Source organism: Marmota flaviventris, chromosome 10, assembly GCF_047511675.1.
Source record: "Marmota flaviventris isolate mMarFla1 chromosome 10, mMarFla1.hap1, whole genome shotgun sequence".
NCBI lineage: Eukaryota > Metazoa > Chordata > Mammalia > Rodentia > Sciuridae > Marmota > Marmota flaviventris.
Genome location: NC_092507.1, coordinates 28,173,733 through 28,192,131, shown reverse-complemented (window position 1 = coordinate 28,192,131; position 18,399 = coordinate 28,173,733). Strand labels below are relative to the sequence as shown.

Here is an 18,399-nt window from a genome sequence, read left to right as displayed (position 1 = left end):
TGTGATGATTTAGACATCTTTGGCTATGTCTTTGGCAACAGAACTCCAATGTTGCAATGTTTTAAGGAAATAGTTTCTTAGATTGTTCCTTTAAAACAAAAACCTTGAAGTATTCTGTGTCCTTCTTTGTCAGTTCATCTCCTTTTCCAAGAGGGAAGAGTGGGATTTCCTGGACTTTCCTTACCTCTGAGGAAAGTGCTGAGCTGACTTTAAAATATCTCTGACACTCAGAGTTTGGCATTTGCTAGAGATGCAGTAGTATTGTTGTTTAAAAGGTATGTTATTTATTTTGTTCTATTTATTTTTACAATGCTTGGGGTAGAACCAGGGCCTCAAGCACATTTTACTGCTGAGCTACACTCCCAGCCCTTCTAAAGATATTGTTTAAAAGATATCTGTGCCAGGTATGGTGATACACACCTATAATCCCAGTAACTCATGAGGCTAAGGCATGGGGATCACAGGTTCAAGGCTAGCCTCAGGAATTTAGGGAGGATCTGAACAACTTAGGGAAATCCTATTGCAAATTTTTAAAAAATTAAAAGGACTTGGGGATATAGCTCAGTGCTAAAGTGCCCCTGGGTTCAATCCCCAGTACCAATAAAAAATAAAAGTGTATCTATGTGATTACACCTGTGTGTATATAAAAATCATGATTATGGGCAGGCTACTGGCTTTATAGCTATATAAAGTTTAACCACTGATTAGCAGACCTTTCAGTTTTCTTGTAAGTTGGCCAGGGAGGGATACTGGTCTGAGAGATTACTTAGTTTCCCTACATGGGGATATTTTAGAAAAAAGCACCAAGGGGTGCACCATTGTGCTTGTAATACTTAACTTTGGTTATTAGTTAGATTGCTTGTGAGTGAATGTGCCAACCTGAAGAGACATTACTGTCAGTGGATGGATAACATTGGTAGCATGTGGAAGGCTCTAGGTTCAGCACGGAAGAAAAAAGCAAGTCCACTGGGTGGCCTGTGTTCTCCCACTTTAGCCCTGCTGCAGCCTCTTAACTGGACCTTCTGTGAGGACCACTGAGAAGATGCTTCCTCCCAGGCCTGCCCTCACTGGCTCAGTTTTTTAAAAAAATATTTTTAGTTGTATAAGAATGCAGTCCCTTTATTTTTATGCGGCGCTGGGGTTGAACTCAGTGCCTTACATGTGCTAGACAAGTGCTCCCAGCCCTCAGTTGGGTTTTGAGTAGTGCTTTGCTACACATTATAGGTTACTGAACAAATTGGTTTAAAGAACTGGAGCTGATTGAGGAAGCTGTGTCCTGGAATATGTCCTTCCTTCTTCCCTTTTTTCCTATTCCAGAGGGACTAAAGTGGGAATGGGAAGACTGAGGGGGCCGTACATGTTTGTTTCTGCCATCTGGGTACACTTTCTGTTCTTTACATTTCTCTTAAACGTGGGAATAGGTTTTCCTTTGCTCCTCTTAGTAGATAGGACATTAGAATAAAAAGTCAAGGCCCTTGTAACATTTTTGTCTCCTACTAGGAGCATAGTGCCAGCGCAGAGTTTCCTGGGAGTCTCAGGTGAACTCGGCCCCTCTGAGGACTGGGAAAATGGTTCATTCTATTTAAATGTAGAATGTTTGAAACCCATCATACCGAACAAGTTGAAGTTGGAGAGCAGGAGTAAACCACAGAGTAGAAGCCTGGAAGCCATTTGGGGCCTAGGGGAGGGCTATGGGCAAGGCCAGTGGGAACCGATAGAGCAGGGCCTTCAAAGCTGCTGTGGTGATCTGGAGAGGCCATATATCTTAGGGGCCTTGGAACACAGAAAGAAATTGATCAGTCATGACATGGGTCAAACATTTTCCCCACAAATGAGTTCATACTATTTGCTTAGAAGATCCTTTGTTCTGTAAGAGAAGGAAGCAGTATTTCTGCCTCCACACTTGAGCCCTTGGTTTCTGGATACTGTAAGTACTCTAAATATCCTGTGAAGAGTGAGCTTGACATCTTGACCCATGCAGTAAATAAGAGCATTGAAATGAGTGTTAAATAGCCTACACTTGCTTGCAAGTGGTTACATGTATTGTTTTGAAATACCGTTTTTCATTGCATAATCATCACAGATTTTATGCCAAAAAATTTTTTTTAAAGTGGGATGCAACTTCATGTGAAGCCCCTCTCTCTTTTAAAAAAGAAGTCATGCTCGTATTAACTTAAAAATTATTTATTACTAAACTATCTTTGGTGTAAGATTAGAATGCATGGGATACTTGTGAATATATGTTACTGCATCAGTGATGATTATGTGGTGAAATACAGCACTCCTTGTTTTTGTATTCTGACTTTTCTGTCCCTCAGCCTTCTCCGGATTTCTGAAGCAAAGTCACATCTGAAGTCCTGACTCCATGCTGTTCGGGTAGGAGAAAGTACAGGACTGTGTTTTGTGCACCTTTACTACTCCAGGGTGGTGTATTCAGTGCTTAGGAAGGTGATACAGTGGTGATGGGAAGGGATTGGAATTTTCATTCTATGACACTCTAAACGAGTATTATCATGTCTGAATCTTTTAAGTGGTAAACTTCATATTTCAAACAGTTTTCTGGAGTAAAAGTTGTCATTACTGGTAGGGCTGTGTGTAGTTGGTGTTGATCCTCAGGGTAGTGGTCTCCAAGGGAGAGGGTATGGAGGATGGCTGGGGGGTGTGGGAAGGAAAGATTAGGACTTTGATATGTGCTTCACTTTTGAGATCAGCATTATGTAGTTCTTCACTTTGAATGTGTTATATAATATGAGTAAATATTAGCTCGTTACTACATGTAGATAATTTATAAATAAATATTAGGTTGAACCACAAGAAATTGCTGATATTCAAATCATTTTGATCTATTAAAAATGAAAGTTATTGCCAGGCACATTGGTACATGCCTATAATCCCAACAACTTGGGACACCAAGGTAGGAGGATCACAAGTTCAAGGCCAACCTCAGCAATTTAGTGAGACTCTGTCTCAAAAAATAAAAAGGCTGGGAATGTGGCTCAGTAATAGAGAACTCCTGGGTTTAATCCCCAACACCACAAAACAAACAAAAACATCTATCATGGTTTAATAACACATACCTGTTATAGATGTATACATTCCAAAATTTTTTGCACTGGAGATTGAACCCAGGGGTGCTTTACAACTGAACTACATCCCAAACCCTTTTTATTATTTTTTTTTATTTTTTAAAAAAATATTTATTCTTAAGTTTTAGGTGGACACAATATCTTTATTTTACATTTATGTGGTGCTGAGGATCGAACCTGGTGTCCTGTGCATGGTAAGCGAGCACTCTACCACTGAGCCACAACCCCAGCCCCCCCTTTTTATTTTTTACGACAGGGTCTTCCTAAGTTGCTGAGACTGGCCTAGAACTTGGGATCCTGCTGCCCCAGCCTTTTGAGTCACTGGAATTACTAGTATCACTGCACCTGATCCAAGTTTGACCTTTGGCCAGTATAGTCCTCCCTACTGCTACCCACTTACTGGTAACCCCAAAACTTATTTCTGTATCCCAGAATGGGGGACATTAAAATATTTAATTAATTTGAATTCATATGTCAGTCTGTTAGGACTGCTATAACAAAATTAGCATAAACTAAGATGGCTTATAAATCGTAAACATTTCTCACAGCTGTGGAAGCTAGTACATCTAGATCCAGCTACCAGCAGATTCAGCCTCTGGTGCAGGCCTGATTTCTGGTTCTTAGCCCTTCACATGATGGAAGGGGAACAAGCTCTTTCATAAAAGCATTAATTCCATTCATTATCTGATCGCCTCCTAAAGACCTCCCTCTCGACACCATCTCCTTGTGGTTTAGAATTTGGGTAGAATTTGGGGGAAACACAACATTCAAACCATAGCATCATGAAACTAGCATACATTTAAATGGTCCTGAAGTGTATTCAGTGGAAAAGCAAGTTCTCCTGTCCTCCAGCCACCAGTTTCCTTCCCAAAGACAACTCTGAGGGTCTTGTGTTCCTTCAGAGGAACTTGGTACATGTATGAGCAGTGTACACACGTGTGTCTATTTACAAAAATGGGTAGAGGAAGTAGTAGTGTAATATGCACTGTTTCTACCCTTGCTTTTTAAATTTAGCAATCTAGCAAGAAGTGTTCAGCTATTTATTTTTACTGACTCCTTAATGTTCCGTTGCATGTGGGTATAATTACTTATACAGCCAGTGCCCTGTTGCTGACATTAATATTGTTCCCCATCTTTTGCTGTGTCAGTCCTGTAGTAAATAGCCTTAACACATGTAATTTTGCAAATGAGCGCCTGTGGGATAAATTCATAGCATTGGTATTGCTGAGTCAAGGGGTATGTACCTCTATGCATGCTAGGCAAGTGCTCTACAACTGAGCTATCACCAACCTGAGATTTTTTTTTTTTTTACAATTTGTTACCTGGAACAGTCAAAACCTTCTGGAATTTTAGACTGTAGAAGGTATGACAGTGACCTCTGGTTGCAAGTCATTAAGAATCCCCTGTTTTAGCCAAGTAGTGGTGCATGCCTGTCATCTCAGTAACTTGAGAAGCTGAGGCAGGAGGATCACAAGTTCAAAGCCAGTTTCAGCAATTTAGTGAGCCCCTAGGCAACTTAGTGAGACCCTGTCTCAAGATGAACATGAAAAGGGCTGGAGTGTAGCTCAGTGGTGGAGTACTTGCCTAGTACACACTAGGCCCTGTCTTCTATCCCCAGAAATGAAGAAGAAGAAGAAGAAAAAGAGACTGCCATAAACCAGGCAAGGTGGTTCATGCCTGGTTCACCCCACTGACTCAGAAGACTGAGGCAGGAGGTTCGCAAGTTTGAGGCCAACCTGGGCAACTCAGTGAGACTCCAGTCTCAGGAAAAAAAAAATCCTGCTAACAAAGAAGGAGTTCCCTGCTTTTGCTTTAGCATGTCATTTGCCATATTCTCCTAGATTCTTGTTTCCAAGGCCCATCATTCCAGGCCAGGGCTGGTCATCCCAGGGAGTAGGCAGGGTTTTCCCCAGGCAGTAGTGCCAGGCGGCACCAGCAGGTGGCAGGCAAGACACTACATGCCTTCAGTGAGCCTCCTCTGGAGCGCTGCCAGAATGGGAGCCTTTGGGTGGTTTCCAGTGACCTGACCTCCCAGCAGCAGACCTGGCTTAATGTTGGGTGGGGTGCCTGATCCTTTCCTCCCACCTAGTCTTGCTGCCATTTCTTAAATTGGTGAGCAGTTTAAGTTCACTAGCAGCTGCCTTGAGAGGAGCTCCAAGAGGCCACACCCGGAGGTGCCAGGCTGGGCCGCCACCCCCTCCAGGAACTGGCTGGAAGTATTTGCATGCCGTGGCCTGGGATGACTTGGGTTTCCTTAATTGCAGGGCTCTACTTCCTGTCTCTTTCAGCCAAATCTCCCACACCCTTCCCATGAACTAGGAGGTCCCCAGAACAGACATTTACCACTTGTACTCCACCCACTTTGCTACGGGCTAGGGAAAAAGAATGAGCTAGAGGTCTGAGCAGGGCCCTGGACTGCCTTACCTGGGAGTCAGGGCTCAGGCTGTTGGCCCTGCCCCTCGCGACTCCTGTTTCCTCTGCTCAGGCAGTCTGGTAGAGGCCTGCCTACCACTTCCCTTGGGTCCAGTTAGAGGACATGTGCAGGTTGCCCTTCAGTGCCTGGGGGAGTCTTGGGGAAGGAGGGAGAGCAGAGGACTTGGGAAGTGGGATGAAATAGCATCTGTGGTAAGTGTTGACCCCTTCCCAGCTACTATCTGGTCTCTTGCCCCACAAGGGACTAGCAATATTTGGGGATTAACAGCACTGGGAGGGCTGATCCCCTCTAGCCCAAAGCTCTCCTGCCCTTAGTTTAGGTCTCCCAATCTTCAGAGACTGCCCAATTTCCCCTCAGCCTGAAGGAGTATGATGGGATGGAGTGGGCAGGGACATAATGAGCAGGGAAGTTTTATCTCACTGTGAGCTGATGAGTCTCTGCTGTGAGGGAGGCCCAGGAGGCTGGAGGTTTCCTGTCTTACAGGCTTACACACAGTCTGTGCCCCAGAGTAACTCCTGCAAGACAGAGCTTGCAAGAAAATTCAGGGTCAGCCCCTGCTGCTGATGAGAGCCTGAGGGCCGGGTGGGGACCCATGGTGGGAAAAGGTGGGCAGGCAGCTGTCCTCTGTGGCTCCCCAGGATCATTTCCCAGCATGCATGAATTTGCATATCTCTGGTTTCCCCATCAGTTTCTTGGCTCCTGGAACCAGGAAAACAAGAAGAGGAAAAAGCAAGTGGGGCAGCTACTTGGAATTTGATCCCTTCTAGGTCCGCGCCTCGTGGCTTGAGCTTTGGTCTCAGGAATCATATTCTGTCCGTGTCTGCCACCCTCTCCCTGGAAGCTCACGTGGAGCTGGGTGGGCCAGGCAGCTGAGGCCCTAAGAAGGGAAATAAGTTGTCTTGAACAGTCCATGAGTGGTGCTTGAACCCAGGTCTTCTCCTGCTGCCACTACATGAATTGAAGTATCAGATTGTCAAATCTAGAAAAAGACAAGGATCACTGTGTTCCTTTTATAGGTGGTGAGGCTGAGACCTCGTGAGTGAATGCCACCTGACTAAGCTGCTAGAATAGGCAGTGGGGCAGGAGGTAGTAGGAGAACTTTGGAGTTAAAATCCAAGTCATGGGAAAAAAACAGCCTTGGCATTGGACCTGGCAACTTGAGTAGCTCTGCCCAGAAGCCAGATTGAGGAAGAGACCCAGAGGGGAGGCTCTAAACACTGGACAGCAGGCCCAGCCAGGCTGAGCCTGTCAGAAAAGTGCAGGATGCTAGCATAGGTCGTTGGCGGTGCTGAACTGACCCAGCCATCCCGAGGGCTTGGCCCTGGCTGGTACCTGCTGCACAAGCCCTCCCTGGTGCCCATCTGAACCAGCAGGGCCAGACCCAGCCTCCTGCCATTAGCTGCAGCCGGCTGGGACTAACACCACTGCCCACTTGCCCTGGGAGTACTTGGTTGCCCTCACACCCACAGAGCAGGAGGGCACATGAGCACAAGTTCAGCTCTGGTTCAGGAACAGGTGTGAGAGAGTGCCCTACTTCTTCCAGGCGACCGTTGTGGCACACACAAGACAAGGCTGTGGCACCTGCTGCTGAGCGGGTGGGTAGAGTGACCATCCCACCTGCTGCCAGAGAACTCATGGGAATGTTGTCAAACTCAGGGGCTGAGGGCACCCTGTATCCCTCCAAGGCCCAAGGTGCTGCAAGCAGGTGCCAAGGCTGCCCTTCCTCAGGTGTGGGGGCCAAGGACTAGTGTTCAAGCCCTGGCCCAGCCAGTCCTCCTCCATGGGACCTTGGGCAAGTCACTCAACATTGCCAAGTGGCCGATAATGAACTAGATGGTCCAGTATTTTAGCTTCCTGCCCAAACAAACAGGCCCATAAATAGCCTTTTAATCTGGAATACAGTCCTTTATTTATTTTTTACCTTTATTTTCTTCTACCTGTTTTTTGTTGGTGCATTAGTTGTAAGTGTTGATAGGATTTGGTGCTGCATATTCCTGTATGCACACGGTGTGACCATATGATTTGGCCAGTTCCACTTTCCAGCACTCCCCCCCGCCCCCCAGAATAGAGTTCTTGATTGGAAAAAAATAAAAATAGGGCGAGGGCATTTCCCTGTGTAGATAACACCTGAGCCATCTGGAAGGAACAGGCAGCGGCGCCTCGAACAGCACTCAGTGGCTGAGACTGAGCTACTGCTTGCCAAAGTCCTGAGTGCCGAATCCCTCCTTGATTTCTGTCTGGAAGTGCTGGCTTCCAGAGCTGCTCCAGGGTGAAGAAGGTGGTGAGGCTCCAGGTACAGGGCTGGCCACGGTGGCACTGTCTCCCAAGTGCTTTATAGCTGTTCTGTGCTGAAGCAGTTCCTCCAAAAGAAAATGCAAATACTATAAAAGCCTCATGACAAAGTACAAGTCAGGTGAGATGTTCAAGACACAATTATTAAAACTGCATTTTATCCATTTTACCTGACCGATAATGTATGTTTGGAGAATCATTTGATGACCTTTTGCATTTAGAATATTTAACATTCAGCCAGGTGCAGTGGCTTATGCCTGCAATCCCAGCAACTGGGAAGGTTGAGGTGTGAGGATCACAAGTTTGAGGCTAGCCTCAGCAACTTGGCAAGACCTTCAGCAACCTAGGGTGACTGTCTCAAAATAAAAAAATAATTTTAAAAAAGGGCTGGGGATGTGGCTCAGTGGTAAAGTACTCCTGGTTTCAATTCCCAGTACCAAAAGGAAAAAAAAAAAATTCACACTCATCTTTTCAACTGCAAGGGAAAGGGAGAGAGGAAGAAAATAAAGGTCTCTTTCTGAGGTCAGATGAGAAGTTAAGACTGGATGAAGGTGGAAACTCTGAACGTAGCCCGCAGTGGGTCACTCTAGAGGCCTCTTAAAGAGCAGTTGCTATGTGCCAAGACTGGGGTCACACACCTAGCATATGTTATCTTCTGTAATCCCCATGACAACCCCAAGGTAGGTGCCATTATTATCCCCATTTCATAAATGAGGAAACTGGAGACCCAGTGAGGGCCAGTCATTTGCCCCAGATGTCAGTGGCAGAGCCAGTTCTTGAGTTTGAGAGTAGACCAGGCCTAACCTGGAAGACCGCCTGGCATTGTCTCTCCAGCTGCTGCTGCCCAGCACTCCTCCCCAGCTCTGCAGTCCCATTTCTAGAGCAAGGCAACATCTAGAAGATGGGGCCAGCACTGAGCACCAAGGAGCTCCTCTACACCTGCTCCAAGCCCCCAGAAGCCACCATCTCACTCCTTTGCCATCCTCAGCTCTGGTCAGCACACAAAAAAGGAGAAACCCAATCCTGTCCCCTCAGAGCCATCCCTCCCCATGCTGCAGCCACGGGACTCTAAACCCTTACACTTCTGCTTAACCCCCACATCCTGTCCCAAACCCTTCCTGTGTGTCAATAGCCACCTCCAACAGAGGACCAGCTGGAGGCTGTAGGAAAGATGCCTCATCTCCAGGAGACCCAGCACTCTTGGAAACCTGCCTTCCAGAGGAGGGTCAGGGCACGGCATAGCATGGTTCCCTTGGGAGGCAGGTCAGCTTGCCCCCCACCCCCCATGAAGATGATCACCTCCTGAAAGGGCTCACATTGATTTTTATTGATGTCTTACAGGTAAGGACATTCTACTTATATTTCAAATTTATAACTGTACACAGCATACACATGTCCCCCCACCTTTGGGGAAGGGCGCAGAAGACAGGGTGGGGACAGAGGCCCTGGAGCCCTGGCAGGGGTGGTGGGGCAGGTAAACAGAGTGGGTAGAGGTGGGTTTTAAGAAGCATCTTGCTTACTGACATGAAGCCTCACGACCCGCAAGGGGTGCGGATGAGGCCTCATTGGCTTACGGGAGGGGTGTTGGAGGGCAGGCACACGGTGCCCAACTAGCCGGCCATGCCGGCGTCCCAGGGACGGGGTGGAGGTGGGGGCCCTGCCCAGGCCTCTGTTCCCCCAGGCCTCTCTCCCCGCCCTCTGAGAGAAAAGAGGGTTTGGGCCTCAGCCACGGACCAACGGCCTAATCGGCAGCGTCTCCTTAAACGAGATACAATGTGCATCAACGGGGCGATCGCCTCTGGCCCACAGGGCAGGCTGCGGGTGCCACGTGCGCCAGAGCCAATCCTACAGGATCTTAGGTGGGGTCCCTTCCCTACTAGAACTTTCCCTCTGCCCAGCATCCAGGCGGCCTGGGGGCTGGCTTGGGAGCCCCTTGCGGGCCACGCTGCTGGCTCACTCAGTGAGGTGCTGCGACTTGTAAGAAAGGATCTCCGCCGCCAGCTGCTGGGGGTCCAGGAGCTGCGGGAAGCGCCCCATCACGGCCTCCACCAGGTGCGGGGGGAAGACGCCACACAGCTTGGTGTACACACTGGCCCGCTCCTTGGCCAGGCCCCCCGCCCCGCCCCAGGGACCCCCGCCAGCCCCTGGGCCCGGCACCGGGGCCTCCTGCAGGACTGGGGTGGGTGGGGGCAGCGGGTACGGCTCAGACCAGTACTCTCGGGACTGGAATGCGCGTGGTGGGGGCGTGTAGTCAGCAGGGACGCTGAAGTGGCCGGTACCCATGGCCCGTCCAAAGGCAGGGAAGGCAGGCACAGCCTGGAGCTCGGACCCATAATGGCGGTAGCCAGAGTAGGGGCCCTGGGGGGGTCCCGGCTCACCAGGGCCTCCCGCCCGAACCCCCCACAGTTCTGACATCTGACTTTCCAGGGAGCCGATGCCAGAGTCCAGGCAGTCCTGGGAGATGTATGGGAGCGAGTCCAGGGTCTGCGGGAGCCAGTCTGCGGGCCCCAAGTGGCCGCTGCCTCCGCTGGGTGGGCGGCCCCTGCCTGCAGGGGCAAAGGTCTGCGTCAGCCCCTCCTGGCGGGGCCCTGAGGGTGCTTGGGCCCCCAGCTTCTTTCCCTCCTGGCTGCTCTGCTCACCCTCTGCAGGCAGAGAGCCAGATTGAGAGGAAGTGGAAGACCGCTGGCTACTTTTGTCCTTGCCAGGGGCCCTGGGGGGTGAGAGGAGGGCGTTGGCACGGAGCTCATCAGCCACGGAGCGCTGCGGGCGGCTGGGCCGCTCAGGGTGGAAGAATCGGCACTTGACCCCGTAGGTGCATTTCCTCCCTGCAGAGGGGAAGGGAGGTGGGCTGAGTCGGGCAGGAGGTGGTGGTGGCAGGGAAACTTGGGGCTGGCTGGTCCCATGATGGTGCCACCCAGGAGGAGGCACCTAGGGCACAGGTGAGGGGAGGGCAGAGCTGGGTCTCACCATAAGGGCACGGCTGTTTTCTGTGCTCAGAAGGAAGTGGCTTCTTACGCAGGAAGTTGTCCAGGCTGGGTCCGTGCCGGCCCAAGGGGTCATCGGGGGGCATGAACCTGTAGAGGGCAAAAAGAACTCTCAGGAGTGGGAGACACAAAGGGGGACTTCCAATTGCTGAGGACATCCAGACTTGCTGAAAATCCAGCCATAAAACTGGGGCCTATCTTTAGGACAGAACAGTGCCAAAGTAGAAGGGGGATGCCCCAGCCCAGGGGCCACAGCTCAGGGGCACCTAGGGCAACTCCCAGGCTAGGATCTTTCCAAGGTCATCAGGGAACCACAACAGGTATCCCAGCCTCGGGCTGCTTTCAAGAGAAATAGTGTGCAGCTGGACAGGCTGTCCTGGACGCTGACCACATCCTGTCTCAAGTGCTACTTCTCCATCCCTGAATCAAAGAACACCCATCCCACCTAGTCCCAGCCGGATATCTGCTGTCCCTTTCACTCCCAAAGCTGCCAGGAGCCCAGGTGGTGGCTCCCAATGGCCATAGGACCCAGCAGAGCCTGGTACCAGCCCCACCCTCCGGAGGGCATCTCTGGCTGCCTCCCAGAGCCAAGTTCATTGGGTCCCCCAGAACATACTTGTCATTGACAAAGGAGTACATGAGCAGTCGCTCCTCGATGAAGCGCTTCCACTCCTGCCGTTCGCCCTGGAGGTCCCGGTAGGTGTCATTGGAGACCACAACCCCATCTGAGTCGTAGGCGAGTTTCACGATGAAGCGGTCATCATAGCATACCACCCGCTTGCCTCCCACGCGCCGGGACGGTGTGAACACCAGGATCTTCTTCTTCTCCAGTTCCCGCAGAATGTGCTGGTCTGGGGGTGGCAGGGAGAAAGTCAGGGCCCACTCAGGACCCAGAACCAGGCTACAGGGCTCCCTAACCTCCCAGTGGCCAGGCTCTGGGGCTGTTAACCCACATTCACAAGGGTGGATACCCGTTCTGCAGAGGTTCCTGCTGGTTTGCTGCCTGAAGACTATGGACACCTGAGCCCAGCCTGCAGGGGGGCTCTGGGCACAGAACTGGCCCTTTGGCTTCTCACGCTCTGACATCAGGCCTGCTCAATCAGAGGTGGTTTGGCTTTGTCTGTCGACCCAGCCTGTCCTGTAGGGGTCCATGAAGAAGTGTCCTGGCTCTGTCCCTGGACAAGGGACAGAGTTTCTGGCAAGGCCAGAGTTCCCTTTGGAAGGGGCCACTCCTCCTGGAGCTCCCAGCCAGACAGCCTGCCCCTGGATCTCCAGACTCCTGGAGAAACGGCGGTTTTAATCTAGGCGGGGGCTCGAGAGCATAGCGGCCGGGGTTAGCCCAGGCTGACACCCACCAGGCACCAGGAGAGCACCTCTAGATTAGCTCACAGGTCCACAGCAGGTGGGAGGAAGGCTCTGTACCAAACCCTGCCCCACCCTGTTTTTCAGATGAGGAACGAGATTTAGAGCAGGGCTTCGGGGTGCTTGCCTGGGTCACAGAGCCAGGAATGGACAGTCAGAATGCCAGGCCTCACTGTCCTGGCCCAGAGCCCTCCCTCAGCCCTAACCACTGAGACACACGGCCCCTCTGCCACTGGGGATGCTGAATGAGTGACATGCCACCAGAAGGACGAGGGAGGCACCCAGTATCTAAGGCAGAGGCCTGGACAAGGTGATATCTAATGACCACTGTTTACAGCAGGGTTTTGGGGATACAAAAGCCCCGGAAAGAGATACTGATCCCTGGTCTCGAAGTCTAGAAGTTGTCAGCCCTGCCCAAGGGGTCCCTCTTGAGGAGAACCAGGGCTGTGGGACAGTGATATTGGTCACCTCCAGAGGTCCCACATACCTGTGATGGGCACGTCGGGCCGAGGCTGCTCCTTCCTCCAGGATGGTACGAACACTGTGATATCAGTGTGGCCCCGCTCTAGAAACCAGGTCACAGCCAGTAGGATGCCCCGGCAGGAGAACACCTCCTTGTTCCCGTGGCTGGGGGGAAGGAGGGACAGGTCAGCCCACAGCGCCAGCTAGCTGGTCCTCACCCTGCAGCAGGGCTCAGCCCGGGTCCTCTGCCTGTGGGCCCAAGGCCTCTGTTCCTGGGCTGGTTCCCACAAAGCCTGAATGGCCAGACCAGCTGCGGGACTTTCCCCAAGATTCCATCTGCCTAAAGTGGGGATCCACCCAGGAATCTGGCCGCACTGGCTCCCCGCGGAGGGGAGGGTCAGGCACTTGCAACACACCTGGGGGTGGGGAAAAGGTGCAGGGAGATTTCTGGTTCCTGCCCCACCCGGAGCTTCTGGGACCACGGGACACAGATGTGCACTGGCAGACTGAGTCACCTCCCTCCCTGCCCCACTGCAGCTCCTTGTCAGCAGCCAGAGGTGGGGGTGGGGAAGAACCAATCGGCTAACCAGGGAGAAACCAGATTGTTCCGGATTAAAGTCTAGCCACGCACACAGCCTAGGGCAGGGACCCCAAGGGTTCAGGGCAGGGGCTGGTGCTTCCACCCTTCCAGGAGGGACAGGAAGTGACGGCAGGAGGTGCTGGCTGGTTCCCTTTCAGTGTGAAAGTGAAAGGCCAGAGCTTTTCCTCCCAAAGCGCCAGCTCCCGGCATGGCCAGGGCCAGCCCCACGCCTCCTCACAGTGCAGGGAGGGTGTGACCTACAGCAGAAAAATGGTCAGAAAGGGGCTGGAAGGCTTGGGGATTCAGACTCCCAAAGAGAACCCAGACGATGGACCTCCTCCCTGCCCTGGTCTGAGGGCAGTTCCATACAAATGCATCTGGACCCAGAAGAAAGCCTGGAGGTGCTGGGCTGCTATGGCTCAGTTTCTTCAGCTGAGAAAAGGGCCCAGTGGCCTGCAGCTTTCTTAAGACGGATGGGTCAGTGACACAGGTTTACACTGGCTTGAGGCCAAAGACTGGCAGAGCAGAGATTCCCTGGGACTTCCTGGGAGGGCTGGAGGGGGCACTGGGGCTTCTTCCCCAGAGGCCTGCCTGTCACTGGCCCCTTGGTGACAACTCAGACTCTCATATTTGGCAAATCAAACTGAATAAATGTTACGCAAAAGAGGCAAGTCCAGGGTCGACCACATCCTGTGGGTGGCTTGTTGGGGTGATAGCTGGAGGCCCAAGAGAAGGCAGGCGGGAGGTGTGGGGTGAGGCTGGGGTTCCAGATGCCAAAGGTCTTGCAAATTGTAGGGGAGACAAAGTCCAGCCTCAAGGCAGCACTCATCCCCATCTGCTGTCCCCTAGTAGCCTGCTCATAATAGTAAGAGTTAACATGTATTGAGAGCTGTGGCCTCGACTGCTCTAAGTGCTTTACACTGAACCATCGGCAAGCCCATGAGGAGAGTACCATAGTGACCATTCCCTTCCCTTTTCTTAGATGAGGAAACTGTAGTCCAGAGAGGGTAACAATCACTAGGGTCACACAACAATAATGCAGAGATGCAGACCCGAGCCACTCTGTGGATGCTTGGACAGGTTCAAGGACAGGCACAGACTCTGATGGAGGGGAAGGGGCAGGGGGAGGGGGTTCTGAGCTCCAGTGCAACAGCTTCATCCTACAAGGCTTGCTACAGTAAAGGAAAGGAAGGTTCCATGACCTACCCAAGGTCACCTGGCTAGTGCTAAGAGTTGGAAATTGAACCCAGTTTGGGGCCAGTGAGTTGCCTTCCTGTCCCTAACAGAAGACCTGGAGTCTATTTGGGAGGAAAAAAGCTTCAAACGTGTTTGCACAAAGTGTGCGTGGCGAGAGAAGAGCAGGTGGGAGTGGGAGGAAGGGCGTCTCTCCTGCTCTTCCTGCAGGAACACAGGTTAGGAGACTGCTAGGCTTCCCTGGCTGGCCAGGTCCCTGGTCTGTGGTCCTCACAATGCCCCATGCTGCCCCCTCATGCTGTCCCCTTCCCTGGGCCCTCTGCACGGTCTCCCAAGGCCTGGATGTGGTTGTTCCCAGGCTCTGCTGCCTGTCCCAGCCACACAGGTGTGCTGCTCACCTGCCTCCCTCTGAACACATGAACACACTCAGGTATGTGCTTGTGCCTCTCCTGGACAGCGTCTTCAAGCCCTGGGACCTGGTGTCCTGCCTGTGGGCACCAAACACCCTGGTGGGGACATCTACTCTCAGCAGGTGGAGCCCTCCTCTTCCTGCAGTGGAGAGCTCCGTGGACTCAGGAGACCAGACCTCTCCTCACCCTCACTGAGTCCTAACTGCCCAGGAGGTCAGGGCCCCCCAGCCTGGCCAAGGAGACTGATAGGATGTGTACGTGGGAGCCTCCAGCCGCTGTTCCTGCCCCAGGACAGAGGCAGGGCTGGGCCAGCTCCCCAGGTGAAAAGACCTGCCTGGGCTGGGTCTGATTAGAGGAGAAAAATTCCCTTAGAAGGAAACAGAGGTGAATTTCCCCACGATTTGCATATGGTGGGGGCTAGCCAGCCTGCCTGCCCCTGGGGGGAGGGGGCATCAGGGCAGGAACCCAGCGACAGCTGAGACAGGAAGTGTGAAGCTGGAATTCCCCTCCTGCCACAGCCCCAGCTCAGAAACCCCCGGCAGGCGGGCAGGCGGGCAGGCCAGCAGGCGGGCGGGCGGTGCTATCTGTCTCCAGGGTCAGCTCCCAAGTGCCCCCCACTGCTGCCCTCCTCCCTCCTCCCAGGCTCCTCCTCCTTTTACCAGGATACAAACACACACAGCACATGGCTGTCCCCAGGGCTCAGCCACTTCTGTGGGCCTGAGGCCCACAGGGGCAGAGTCACAGGCTCATCCTAGCTCCTCAACCAGGCTCAGGCTCGAGCGTGAGGGGACCCGACCTTCCTGTGACCTGCCTCCCTCTGGCATGGAAGCCCCCTTTTCTCAGCCTCCCATCCAGGACCTACCCAGTTCAGGAATGGGAATGGTGGGGAAGGGGCTCCCCTGCGTTTGTGATGAGCTAGGCCAGGACCAGCTGACAGTGGCCTGCCCTGCTGGGCTGGAGCAGGTGGAGGGCAGAGGTTGACTGGGAGAGTCCTCAGGGAAGCGGGGAAGGCGCTCACACGGCCTCCCGCCCTGTGTCTGGGGTCTCCCCGCATCCCTGCCAACAGGAACTTTTCCTGATGAGTGATCCACCCGTCCTGACTCACCAGCCACCTCGAAGGAAACTGGGAGAAAGCAGCAGGGAAGGCGGGGCCACAGATCCAAGGGAGAAGTCAGATTCTCGAGGTCAGGAGCAACCCTGGCCTCATCCTTGGCTCCCACCCCTCGCCACGACCCGTGTGAGCACATAGGGGGCCACAGTTAGGGGGTTGTGTGCTGACTTTGGCTCTGGGAGCCCCAGAGACCAGTCTAGCAGAGACTTGGCTCACCTGAGGCCAGAGCATCAGGCCACCCACCCACACCCCATGGAGAATCAGAGCCAGCCTTGAGGTCACTCCAGGTCACAGCCCTGAAGGTCTCAGTAGCTGGGCCTGCTTCCATGGGAGCCCAGGCCTGGGACAGGAAGGCCTCAGAAGACCCAGGCCCTGAACAGTAACAACAACTCCTGTTCACTGAGCACCTGTGACTTTCCAGGTGCCATGCCTTTGCTCTCACAATGACCACCTGAAGCAGCAGGAGATAAAGCCCAAAGTGGCTAAGTAACCGCTCCCATCTGGAGCACTGGCGCTCACAGGCAAATCCCCGGCCGCCACGGTCTCGCCTCCTGTTACAGGCGAGGAATTTAGATGGACATGGCTGGCCTCAGGAGACCCAAACATAAAGTGAATTCTGGGGACACAGAACCTGAATTCCAATCCTTGCTCCACTAGCTACCAGTAGTGTGACCCTGGACAAGGCTTTGAGCCTGAGTTTCATCCGCATGACATGTCACAAGGCTTAAGGGAGCCTCCTGGCGTGAAGTAGGCCCTCATAAGGGCTTTCCCTTCCTCTAGCCCAGTCCACCAGAGAAGTCAACTCCTGCCTGAAAGCTCCTCCACCTGAACAGCAGGGACAGAGACACCTCTCCACTCATCTCCACAGAAGTGACGCGTACCTCATGGCCACGTTGCTCCCATCGATGACCACTGGCCTCAGGTCACTGCCCTCCTTGTCCTCCTCTGGGAGTGAGGGCTCCAGGCTGGGGGCCTTGGGAGTGCCCCCACCCCGGGGCACCAGAGGGAGCTGAGGGCCGGGGTCTTGAGAGGCCTGGCGCTCATGCTCGGAAGCTGCGCTATGCTTCACCAGCTCCCCCAGCACTGTGTTGGTGTCTGCCTGGACCCCCAGCTTCTGAAGGACGCTGTGGATCTCAGAGGATGAGTAGCCCAGCTTCCGGAAGAAGTCCACCTTCATCTGTAGCTCCAAAGCTGATGCCTCCTCTGGGGTGGGCTCCCGGGCAGGCCGGGGGGTACCCCGACAGCTGTGGCTGTCCTCAAGCCCCCACAGACTCATGGTGGGGCTGGCTTCCTGGACGGGCCTCTCTCCTCGAGTGCCACTCATATCTCACACTCCTGGAAGGCACTTGTCACAGCTCCTATGGGACAACACAGGGTTAGGGATGGGGAATGTTGCTCTCATTCCCTCTCCTGCCTGCCCTTCCCAACAGGATGAGGCAACACTGGACTGGTGACACTATGTCGGCTCAGGTGGTCCCCTCAAAAGCTCTCTCAGCTAAGGATTATCTTTCCCATTATATAAAGGGGGAAACTGAGGCACAGGTGCTAAGAACTTGCTCAAGGTCTTCCAACTGTTAGCTGGTGACGCAAGAATTTGAAGTTAGTCTGATTCCACCCCCAAGCCCAACCCCTCACGCTAACACGGGGGGGGGGGGGGGGGGGCAGAAGGCGGGGGAGGGGGCAGAAGGCAGGGGCGGGGCTCTCATACGGAAACCTGGGCGGGAAGTGAGCTCGGGGATGTGGGGGCCACGGGGCCAGTGGGCTGGCGGGCCAGGGTGGGGGGCTTCCCCGTTGAGGTCATCGCCTTCATCCGCCCGCCCGCCCCACACTCAGGACCCAGGCCTAGAAGGGGCAGGGCCGGGGCCAGCCTCCCGGGCCGCGGGAGGGCAAGTTTCCGGGGTGACCCACTGGAGAAAAAAGTTGCTGGGAGACTCTGGTTGGCTCCCGAGCGCCGGTGACGCGGAGGCTGTCCCGGTAGAGACCCGCACTGTCGCGGCGCTGCCCCAGGACCTCGGGACCCTCCCCGGGGCTCCCCCAACTTGAGCTAAGTTGGAGGGGGTCTAGAGGGGCCGGGGAAGCCGGACCCCGCCGCGCCCTCCCCGCTCCCTTCTCCCCGGGCCCCGCCGCGAGCCTCACCCCGCTGCGCCCCAGCCGCGGCCGGCGGCGGATCCATGGGGCCGAGTCCCCGGCGCCTTTGTACCGCAGGGGGCGAGGCAGGTGCTTTAAGAACCGTGACGCGGAAGCCGGGCAGGGCCGTCGCCCCTTCCTGCTCCGCCCCCCGCGCCCGCCCCGCCCCGCCCCCCGGCTCGGCCCCTCCCCCAGGCTCGGCCCCGCCCCCGGCCCCTGCGCCTCGCCCCGCCCCGCCAGTGCAGGGTCGGCGCGCGCAGCCCCCTACGCACTGACCGGCCCTGCGGCGGCGTGACCTGCCCGCGGGTGGAGCGCACAGGCCGCCGGCATCCCCTCTGCGTGAGGTCACCAGGTACG

At 54.0% G+C, this 18,399-nt stretch overlaps 1 protein-coding gene across 2 annotated transcripts; it reads right to left on the bottom strand.

Moving 5' to 3' along the window:
* Positions 1-9,115: 9,115 nt before the first annotated feature.
* Positions 9,116-18,147, bottom strand: Zc3h12a (zinc finger CCCH-type containing 12A). Of its 2 annotated transcripts, XM_027937244.2 has the most exons (7): positions 18,052-18,147; positions 16,797-17,273; positions 12,646-12,785; positions 11,413-11,647; positions 10,780-10,886; positions 10,452-10,637; positions 9,116-10,358 (listed from the first exon to the last, which is right to left on the bottom strand). In XM_027937244.2, the coding sequence occupies exons 2-7, from the start codon at positions 17,237-17,239 to the stop codon at positions 9,766-9,768; spliced, it is 1,704 nt and encodes a 567-aa protein (XP_027793045.1). In that variant the 5' UTR covers positions 17,240-17,273; positions 18,052-18,147; the 3' UTR covers positions 9,116-9,765. The 2 variants fall into 2 exon arrangements, with proteins under 2 accessions (XP_027793045.1, XP_027793044.1); XM_027937243.2 differs by having other exon boundaries at positions 9,116-10,637.
* Between the last annotated feature and the right edge of the window lie 252 nt (positions 18,148-18,399).

Excerpts from the sequence above, each read along its gene's own strand:
- Zc3h12a (XM_027937243.2), bottom strand. The coding sequence starts at position 17,239 with ATGAGTGGCACTCGAGGAGAGAGGCCCGTCCAGGAAGCCAGCCCCACC. Across the intron at positions 12,786-16,796 it reads GGGAGCAACGTGGCCATGAG|CCACGGGAACAAGGAGGTGT; the intron begins GTACGCGTCACT and ends CCTTCCCCCCAG. Across the intron at positions 11,648-12,645 it reads GCCCGACGTGCCCATCACAG|ACCAGCACATTCTGCGGGAA; the intron begins GTATGTGGGACC and ends TGCCACCCCCAG.